We start from the raw sequence: 10,637 nt of genomic DNA on the forward strand, positions 1-10,637 counted from the left end.
TCAGGGACTCCTCGGAAAGTAGGTTTTGTCAGCTGTTAGCAAACAGGTGCTACCATGTGCCTGTGTTGATTAAACGCTGTTAGCGAAAGTTGCTTTGTTTTTGTTTGTTTTAATAATGTTATGCTCAGTGTTAAAGCTTTCCCTGCCACACATGTAGGGAACTATCCTTTAAGGCTACACTGTACAAAATTTAGTCATTTATTTTCATTAGCACTTATATATTTGCCCGCCACAGTAGGCCACGTCTAGAGAACACTGTAGCCTAGCTAGTTTCCTGAGCTAGCTACACTAATTTTGACATCTTAGTCAAGGTAAACTAATAGTTTGACGTTTTTAGAAATATAAGCTTATTACTTTTTTTCTCACTTAGACGAGAAGACCGACACTGTGCTGCCAAAGCCACAAGCAGGAGAAGATTAGCTCAAAAACATGAAGAGTAGAGGCAGGGAAAGAACAAAATTAGCTCGCCCAGGCCGATGGAAGACTAGACACCAGGAGGCTATTTCAAAATTAACCTTAACATGAACCATTTAGTGTATTTGCTGGAAAAAAATAGCCCACAAAAATATGTATATTTTTTTCCAGATTACTTAACAAATGTTACCTCTTGTCAATATATTTAAAAAATTGTTGAGTTTAGATTTTTGTTTGTTTTTTGTAAAGAGAATGTTTAAAATTGTGTAACTGCCAATGCTGTATATATATATATGTTTTAATTATCTATGTACAGTTTGTTGTGTTTTATCATTTAAATGAATTTGATTTCATTAAGGCCAAATCTGTATCAGTCTAATAATTTGAAATACTAGTATTAGGTATTATTCCTTCTTTGGTTAGTATAATTAAGGCTACAGTCCTACCACTACTGTTGCTTAAAGAATAACAAACTGCAGCTTGCAACAGAAAAAGAACAAAACAAATTTTTTTTTAAAAGTTACATTTGCATATGAACCAACTGTGACATGTAACTTTCTAGGTCTGTGGAAAGTTAAACTAAATTGTTGGTTGATTTGGCCTATTTAAAATTACCACGCACCAAAATTAGAGGAAACAACACGTACAAAACGTAAAGCTGATATTTCTTTTATCACGTGAAGGCAGCACCGTGTGTGTGTATTGAGGCTACGCATTTGGCATTTAACCTGAAATGATGTGAGCCTGCAGGGTCCTAGTGCCCACAGTTTGCTTTTTCATTCACTTTGGCCTAAATGTTCAACAGGTGGAAACAAACAATTCATGTGCTGATATTTTACATGACTAAATAAAAAGAAAACAATAGAAATTAAAATAAAGTTAAAGTGTTATTGGATGCTGGGGCAGAAAAAAAGGAAACAACTTTTTTCTCAAATCCACAGGGAAGCTGTGCTGATTTTTGCAGTCAATTACAAAGTGAATGTCATTTTAACAGGACATCTGATTGTGTTATTAAAACATAATCCTGAGCTTTTGGTAAATATTGTTGTCATAAAATATGAAATTATTCACCGAACAGAGGTTTAAGTGCGATTCAGCCTGAATCTCCATATGGCATATTAGCTAATATAGGCTATATGGAATATGGAGTAACAGATGTAGAGTAAATAAACAAGACCTGCAAAGAAAGAGCTAAAGAAAAACATAATTTCCCTGTACAACCAAAACATTTGTGTATAAACTAACTGAACCTTTTATACATTTTGGTAAAGTAGCTCTAAGTGTATAAAGAATATGACTGGAGATATTCTGTGTTCCATGTTTACCAGGAGTGAAAAGACCAAAACAAACTATGAATAGATCCTACTCATATTGTCTGTGCACCAAAAGTTTGATATATCTTATTCCTTTCTAAATCCAGTATGTTGAAACTTTCCTTTTTTTTTTTTTTTACAACTTAAGTTCTCTTTAGGTTAAATTTTCAATTTCATGTTGTGACAATGTTGTGCTCATGGTCTGATTTGGTTTTTAGCACAAAAGCCATTCAGATAGGGATAGGAAAAGATCACGTTTGGCTTACCTGGGTCTGTCGCCACAATCATGACCATGTCCTGACATCTCATTAACAATACCTGTTTGTCACCACAAGCACGGCTTGAAAACGTCCTGTCAACCTAAAAAAAATACAGTGGTTTAACGCTTACAAATGTTGAAACGCTGCCTCTGACAGTGGTCGGCACGTAAGCCATTTCACCTGGCTGTGACACCGTTCCCTCAGCTCATATACATGTCATTTGAATACGATGTGACACCTATTGTAGAAATGTTGACATGTTAGGTATGACATGTACACATTTGTATCCATTGTTTGCAGACAAGTAAAATGGCAACAGTGAGCCAAACTGTTGCACGTGATAACACAGACAGTAGTTTATTATGGAGCCTGTGATCTTTTTGCCAAAAATGTATATTTGTGACACATTTTTAAAAGATCAGTGGTCTCGGAGCTGAGAGTCTCAGGTAGAGAAGTCAGAGAGTATTGAGAGACAACCAGTAACACCAGCCTTACCTCTCAGAGCATTTTGTCGTGTTATTTATCTTGTATTGCACACGTTATTGACACAGATTTTAAAATGGGAGAAGAACTGTTGTGTCTGTGAACAGCCCTTCAAATAGACTTTTTTCTTTTGAATACTTTTTTTTTTAATTTGAAACCATACTGGGCTATAGTTAATCTTTCAATTAAACCTCACTGGCTGCATCTTAGTCGCCATGGTTACCATGCGCCTCTGCAAACATGTGAGGTGCCAAAGCAAATGCTATGAACTCCTGAACGCACATGCACACACACAGTTGTAGGAAGCCCCTGACTGTAGTTGACATAAAGTGTTGGTCTGTGCTGCATGTGCCGCGGTGTGTTTATGTTCAAGTGTGTTTGTGTGTGTGTGTGTGTGTGTGTGTGTGTGTGTGTGTGTGTGTGTGTGTGTGTGTCTGATGTAGGCACATGCTCGGGTGATTTTACGTTTGATCGCGCATGTACCGATGTCGAGCCACGTTCGGGATCAAAGTTTTACCACCACATCCCGTCACCATGGAGACATGAAAGCGGATTCACATGTCATGTTTCTCCGGTCTAATGAGGAAACATAGACGTCTGTCATATCAGTTCCTCGCATTAAGTCAGAGCAAAAAGAATACTGAACAATACCGAGCAGTAGTCGACCGCAAAGAAATTGAAAATAAGAACAGATGACAAGAGCACACAAAGGAAGTGAAACATCGCAATTTGTAACATGTCGAGAATGCTGACTGTGACACCGAGCTCCATCTCACGACATATTCTCAGTGAGGTTACGTTTATTGCTCACATCCAGTCAAATCTGCTTTTTGGATTACATCCTACATGTATTTTATATGCAGTTGAGGCGACCCTTTAAATTGTCTACACACACTGAGAAAGTGTCAACGGCAAGGAACTAGCTAACGGGAGGCTGATGCATTTTGGGGCTTCTCCTGAAAGCGTAACCGCCTCATGCTTAAGAGCGGGTGAACAGTCAGAGTAAGGATTGTGGAAAACTGGTTACCAGCAGCCGCCTTAGCATCAGCGCTAACATGCTGCTGTTTAATCTAACTTGCACTACAAAAGATGGTGGCTTCGTAACCAGTTCTGCCAGCCACAATATCTTCCACTTAGTAAAAAGAACTACAACATTGTTAACAAATGAGTGCATAACTGGTTACAAAGCCACCATTGTGTGTAGTGCAAGTTAGAATAAAACTACATGCAATGCAATTAAAAAGGGGTTGTTTTGATTTAACTAATGAAGAAACAGTTCCAGTTTAATGCTGATTCATCTATACGACCTGCATAAGTAAACCAGACCGTCAGCAAGAGGATTGGCTGGTTCTACAGGATAATTAGTTAGTAGTAAGCAGTATGTTAGCCAATTTAAAGGAACCGAAAAAGAGAATTTTTCTGTCAGTGAATTTTTTTTTGAGGTTGTGGCTCATACTGGCGCAAGATTCGCAAAAAAAAAGAGAAAAGAACTGACGGAAAAATTGAAAAAAAAAAAATAATAACTGGTGAGAAGAGAATTGTGGGATTTTTTTAAAGGATTTAAAAATAATCCTGAATTGTCTCTCTTCCTCTTATACAGGTACATCATGTGGGTGATGGGTTAGCTGTATGTGTAACCTAGATGTATGAACAGTATTAAACCAAAGTTTACTTTGTTTCACCATCATTTATTTATCATACCATAATTATAAATGACCACAAAGTAACATGATTACTAAACATTGAATTCAAGTAACATTTAACTTTTATAATTTTTTAACTATGTGAATACAGTGCGAGGAATAAGGAGACCATCTTGAATTAGTTTTGGACTGTGGTAATACTACAAAATCATCCCATTCCAGCCTATCCTCTCAGGCGTGAATGCTGGAAAAGACACACGCTCCGGCTCAGCCATTGTTAGTATTTTAATCTGATCTGATTTCAGAGGAGGCACCAGCCAAAAAAAAAAAAAGAATTGAATGAATCACCCATGCTCCATTTAGCCATGTCAACCACGGGAATACCACAGTCTGTCGAAGTAAATGAATAAACAAACAGAGCAACAAGACACAAAACAGAAAGGTAGAAATCGAGCTGCAAAAAAAAAAAAAAGAAAAGAAACGAAAAAGAAAAGAAAAGAAAAACAATTAACCTGACAAACTTGAAAATCGTGAAAAATTAAGTCAAGGGGGACACCTGGTGGTGAGGCGCAGACATGGCAAGGAAGCCCAACCAAACCCAGAGCGCCAGGAAGGCAGACGAATCAATGCAGTAGCCTTTACATTTGGTCTTTAGCTGACACTTTCCCTTCATTCGGGCACACAGAAACACAGAGCAACACATTTGTTTTGAAGATGAATCTGAAGGGTTAACTCCATTTTCACATTGCATCCTGCTGAAGAGCTACGAAATCTGTTCTACCAATTCAAAACATATGTGTAAGACCATTACTAGAACCCAGAACGCACACTGTTCATAATGACTAGAAATATGAGAAGGTGGGACACATTTATTGAGATTGTGTCTGCTCTAAAGGCTGACGGGACACGTTTCTGACTGGGGTTATGATGCAGTAATATGGAACTCGAGCCGAGTCATTTAAACATAACTGCTCCAAACAGTACAGTAAAACTGTAGACATATCCCCCCATGTAGATTAATTTGTGCACTGTAAGCAAGACGTGTCTCTATGTTGTACTTGTCGAGCTTCGTGTCCCACGCAGTTCACTTCATGCTGTAAACAGGGGCTAGAAAAACAGACTGCCTCCCTGACATGACTCCTCTTCCCGGAATGATCCCGTGCATAATAACCCCTCCCTCCTCTTCCTGCCGTCCAACACAGCCCGTCCTATTTAGTCCAGACATTTCCTGCTTCCTGACTCTTTCGCAGATCTCCCAGCGCACGCCCACGTGTTGTAAAGTGAGGCCCCATTCACAGCAGATCAGCAAAAGGGAACAAAGCTTTGGTATGGATCACTTCCTAGATTTTTTAGGTTGAGAAAGTGAAACTGCTGATATTCAGCGTCTCTCCGGGGCTGAAATGGCGCAGCAGCAAAACCTGATGGATCAGAAAAAACTCTGCTGTTCGATCTGTCTGGATCTACTGAAGGATCCAGTGACTATTCCCTGTGGACACAGCTACTGTATGAACTGTGTTAGGAGTCACTGGGATGAAGAGGGTCAGAAGAAAATCTGCAGCTGTCCTCAGTGCAGACAGACCTTCCAACCGAGGCCTGCCCTGGTGAAAAACACCATGTTAGCAGATTTAGTGGAGGAGCTGAAGAAGACTGGACTCCAAGCTGCTCCAGCTGATCACTGCTATGCCGGACCTGAAGATGTGGCCTGTGATTTCTGCACTGGGAGGAAGCTCAAAGCGTTCATGTCCTGTCTGCAGTGTCTGGTCTCTTACTGTGAGCAGCACCTCCGGCCTCACTATGAATCTCCTGCCTTTGAGAAACACAAGCTGGTCGACCCCTCCAAGAAGCTTCAGGAAAACGTCTGCCCTCATCATGGTAAGGTGATGAAGATTTTCTGCCGCACTGATCAGCAGTGTATCTGTTACCTCTGCTCCATGGATGACCATAAGGATCACCATACAGTCTTAGCCTCGGCAGAACGGACCGAGAGGCAGGGAGAGCTCGGTACGAGTCGACAGAAAATCCAGCGGAGAATCCAGGAGAGAGAGGACGATGTGAAGCTGCTCCAGGCGAAGGTGGAGGCCGTCGATCGCGCTGCTGATTTAGCGGTGAAGAACAGCGACAAGATCTTCACTCAGCTGGTTCGCCTCATCAAGAATAGAAGCTCCGATGTGAAGCAGCAGATCAGATCCAAGCAGAAAAATGAAGTCAGTCCGGCCAAAGAGCTCCAGGAGAAGCTGCAGCAGGAGATCACTGAGCTGAGGAGGAAAGAAGCTGAGTTGGAGCATCTCTCGCACATCGAGGACCACATCCATTTCCTAAACAACTACCCCTCACTGTCTCAACTCGGTAAACCTACAGACTCACCCAGCATCAACATCCACCCTCTGCAGTACTTTGAGGATGCGACAGCCGCCGTGTCAGAGGTCAGAGATAAACTACAGGACATTCTGAGTGACGTATGGACCAAGATCTCACTGGCAGTGACATCAGTGGATGTTTTCCTGCCACAAGCAGAGCCAAAGAGCAGAGAGGAGTTCTTAAAGTATTCATGTCCAATCACACTGGATCCAAACACAGCACACACACGGCTGTCATTGTCTGAAGGGAACAGGAAAGCAACAGTGGCGAGCGAAAAGCAGTTATATTCAAGTCATCCCGACAGATTCACCGACATGTTTCAGGTCCTGAACAGAGAGAGTCTGAGTGGACGTCAGTACTGGGAGGTGGAGAGGAGCACAAATGAGGTTTCAGTGGCGGTCATGTACAAGGATGTCAGCAGAACCGGATATGAAAGTGGGTTTGGAAATGATGACAAGTCTTGGACATTAGAGTGCTTCAGCAATACTTACGCGTTCAGACATAACAGTATCAGCACTTCCATCTCAGGTCCTCCGTCCTCCAAGATAGGAGTGTACCTGGATCATCATGCAGGTATTCTGTCCTTCTACAGCGTCTCTGACACCATGACTCTCCTCCACAGAGTCCAGACCACCTTCACTCAGCCGCTCCATCATGGACTGGGTGTTTTTGGTTCACATGGCAGTGGATCTACGGCTGAGGTCTGTAAGCTCACGTAGATCGTAGAGGCTGTGAGTCGATGGCTTCGCAGAGATTTGACTTTGCCTTTTAGTTCAGCAAATTTGGCTGAAGAACAAGTGTAGACTTTTCCTTTCGATTGATCTGATCCTTTAACTCGTTTTTTGATCCAGGAACTGTATGCCAGCATTGTATTACCATTATCTAAACACAGTATTGTGGTTTTGACCCATGAGGTACTTTCAGGGGCGTTTTGCAATAATTTCTGCAGCTCTATGTATTCCTTTGGAAAGCCAAAATGCTGGCAAGAGAAACCAGCGATTCATTTAATAATCTGTGGTTGTATTTACACAATGAGAGTACAAATGTGATTTATGCCAAGATTTGCCCCATACTCCACCAATGAAGGCTCAGAGTTGTCGTTGTTCTTCACACTAATGATTTTTCTAGTTCTATATATATATATGTAAAATAGTTAAAAAATATATATATATATTTTAAAGCTAACCCGATTTATAGTGCAATTATTCCACTATTTTCTGTATGTGTAACTTTGTTTACAATTGAACAGTGATTAAAAACTGCTTTTAATAATATAACGTGTTCAACTACCCATCCTATAATGTTCCTTTGTTTCATGTGAACGTTAGCACTTTCATTTTTTATCAAAATGACATGTTTGTGATTTTGTTTTATAAACCTGTTTTATGATCAATGTGCACAATTATCATGGAAAGGACCGCAAATAAACGTAATATTGTAAATTTGGCTCTCTTGAATTTGATGCTCACATACACCATTAACACTGTTAACAACTGAAATTAACTTAAAATACGCACTTTATTAAAAATAATAAATAACTAAATAAATGAATAATAGAATTATTCATACTTTAATTCAAACACCTATACTTCAAAACACAAACACTCATCATCAGTGGAGTTTTTGGTCCTTTTATGATGCATGTGTCTTGATTGATTGAATAATGGTGATAAATGTGTTGAAATAAACTTGAAATTACATGACAGTGTAGACAGACAGTCATCTGGTCACACAGATTGAAAATATGTTAGTTTTTTTTACAACACCCGAAAAAAACAAACAAGCGGAACCTTTAGTGAGTGTCAGGGTCCCACCACAAGCACGGAATGTGTTGGTGACGCACGTCGGAACACGGAAGTGAAACACCGCTTTCGCCTCTGTTTATGTTTTCGTCCTCTCACCGAACAGAAATCTTAATTTCACCGAAAATATGGCGGTGAGCGCGGTGCACCTGGAGTCAGACGCCTTCCTGGTGTGTATGAACCACGCGTTGAGCACAGAGAAAGAGGAGGTGATGGGGTTGTGTATCGGAGAGGTGGAAACCACCCGAATCGTCCACATCCACTCCGTCATCATCCTCCGCCGCTCGGATAAGAGGAAGGACCGGGTTGAGATCTCCCCGGAGCAGCTGTCGGCGGCCTCCACGGAGGCGGAGAGGCTGGCCGACATCACCGGCAGACCCATGCGGGTGGTCGGCTGGTACCACTCCCACCCGCACATCACCGTGTGGCCCTCCCACGTCGACGTGAGGACCCAGGCCATGTACCAGATGCTGGACCAGTGCTTCGTGGGCCTCATTTTCTCCTGCTTCATCGAGGACAAGAACACGAAGACGGGCCGGGTGCTGTACACCTGCTTTCAGTCCGTACAGGTGCAGAAGGGCTCCGAGTACGAGCGGGTGGAGATCCCCATCCACGTCGTGCCCCGCGAAGCCATCGGTAAGGTGTGCCTGGAGTCCGCCGTGGAGCTGCCGCGGATCCTGTGCCAGGAGGAGCAGGACACCTACCGCAAGATCCACAGCCTGGCGCACCTGGACCCCGTCACCAAGATCCACAACGGCTCGGTGTTCACCAAGAACCTGTGCAGCCAGATGTCCGCGGTGAGCGGCCCGCTGCTGCAGTGGCTGGAGGACCGGCTGGAGCAGAACAAGCAGAGCGTCGTGGAGCTGCAGCGGGAGAAGGAGAGGCTGCAGCAGGAGCTGGCTGCCCTGTGAGCCGGGAGGACACGGAGGGTGGAGGAGGACACGGAGGGTGGAGGAGGACATTCTGGAAACCAGCTGTTTTATGGTGAACATGGTGAAGGGACCTTCTGTTTTGCTTGTTTTAGCGTCTTTACTTTTCTCTCAGCGTCCAGGAACCTTAACACTTACTTTTCTTGTATCTTAAGTGTTCATAATATGGAGGATCAGAAACAGTTTGTAACACCAAAGCCTTCATTAAATGTGACCAGTCGACTTTTCCTATTAAATAATGATTTTTTGTTTTTCTAAATGTGTTATTTTTAGGAAAAGTTCTTGTCCAGCTGCAACTAACATGTAACTGCCATCAACAAATAGTTGGCCAATTATTTGCTGTATTATACAACCAAACTGTTGGTTTCTTAAATGTCAGACTGAAAAACTAAATACAAAATATTATTACTGGTGGTGTTGCATGATGTGGTGGAAGGCTGGATGTGAGGAAAGCTGATGGTGCAAAATCTGAGGCGGTTTATGGAAAATGGACTGAAACAAGCAAAAACTACAGCTGGATCAATGAAGAGCCTCCATCCTCTGTTATAATCACTCTGAATCAGAGCCAGCTGAGGCGTGAGTGACAAACTGAATGTGCCTTTGGACTTATTCAAATGTAGATACTGTATATTGGGGTATTTGAATATAAAGAATGTGTGGGCGCCTGCTGTTTAACACCTGTTGCAACGTTTAATGCCACCGGTTGTTCTTTGGTTCACCCTGTTCTGCTGTTGTGGGTCAAAGATTGGGGTTTGGAAAATGTAAAATACGATGAAAATTTAAAAAATATTTAATAAAAAGTTATTAATTATTTGGCGTGTTGCCTTTGCACATTTAAGGGTGGTCTTAGAGGAATGCAGACCACGTTCTGAGTCTCGTGTGTGTTTCAGAGTATTTGACTTCACTAAAATGTTATTAAGTGTGACGGTGACGATTGATGCTCAGTTTCTATAATCGAAAGTAGTAATCGAAGTTTGGCAGAAATACAAGAAAGGAAAACATCTATTTACACGAGTAAAAATACAGAGAACCACAAGAGTCGTAGAAATGGAAACTAAACATAATTATTAATCACTAAATGTATCATAAACATAGGCATTCAGTAATTGGTTTGGAAATCAATTTATTAATCAATTAATTAAAAATACAAACCCATTTCATAATTCTGCTTACAAGGAATCATCCAGCTACATATTCACTATGTTCACTGTAGAGGAAATAAATCTCCCTGTAGTTGAATCGGTTCAAACTACACTTTATTGAACGCACCGACAAAGTGTCTGTGACAAAATAAACACACACTCAGATGTGATTAAAAAAAAAGACTTGTAGTGCTTTTCACCTCAGGCCTGCATATAATGGACCAGAAATGGAAAATATGCAAATATAGAGCAAATAGGAGGGCGGTATACACAAGAACAAAGGTTACAGTCTC

At 41.5% G+C, this 10,637-nt stretch overlaps 2 protein-coding genes across 2 annotated transcripts; both read left to right on the forward strand.

Annotated features, from left to right (window-relative positions):
* The first annotated feature begins 2,935 nt into the window (after window positions 1-2,935).
* Window positions 2,936-7,587, forward strand: LOC115592538 (E3 ubiquitin/ISG15 ligase TRIM25-like). The gene has a single exon (XM_030435420.1). The coding sequence runs from the start codon at window positions 5,514-5,516 to the stop codon at window positions 7,188-7,190; it is 1,677 nt and encodes a 558-aa protein (XP_030291280.1). The 5' UTR covers window positions 2,936-5,513; the 3' UTR covers window positions 7,191-7,587.
* Window positions 7,588-8,107: 520 nt separating this feature from the next.
* On the forward strand, window positions 8,108-10,013 carry brcc3 (BRCA1/BRCA2-containing complex, subunit 3). Its single transcript, XM_030435422.1, has one exon. The coding sequence runs from the start codon at window positions 8,402-8,404 to the stop codon at window positions 9,182-9,184; it is 783 nt and encodes a 260-aa protein (XP_030291282.1). The 5' UTR covers window positions 8,108-8,401; the 3' UTR covers window positions 9,185-10,013.
* The last annotated feature ends 624 nt before the right edge of the window (window positions 10,014-10,637 follow it).

The sequence above is a fragment of the Sparus aurata genome, chromosome 12, assembly GCF_900880675.1.
Source record: "Sparus aurata chromosome 12, fSpaAur1.1, whole genome shotgun sequence".
Taxonomy (NCBI): Eukaryota; Metazoa; Chordata; class Actinopteri; order Spariformes; family Sparidae; genus Sparus; species Sparus aurata.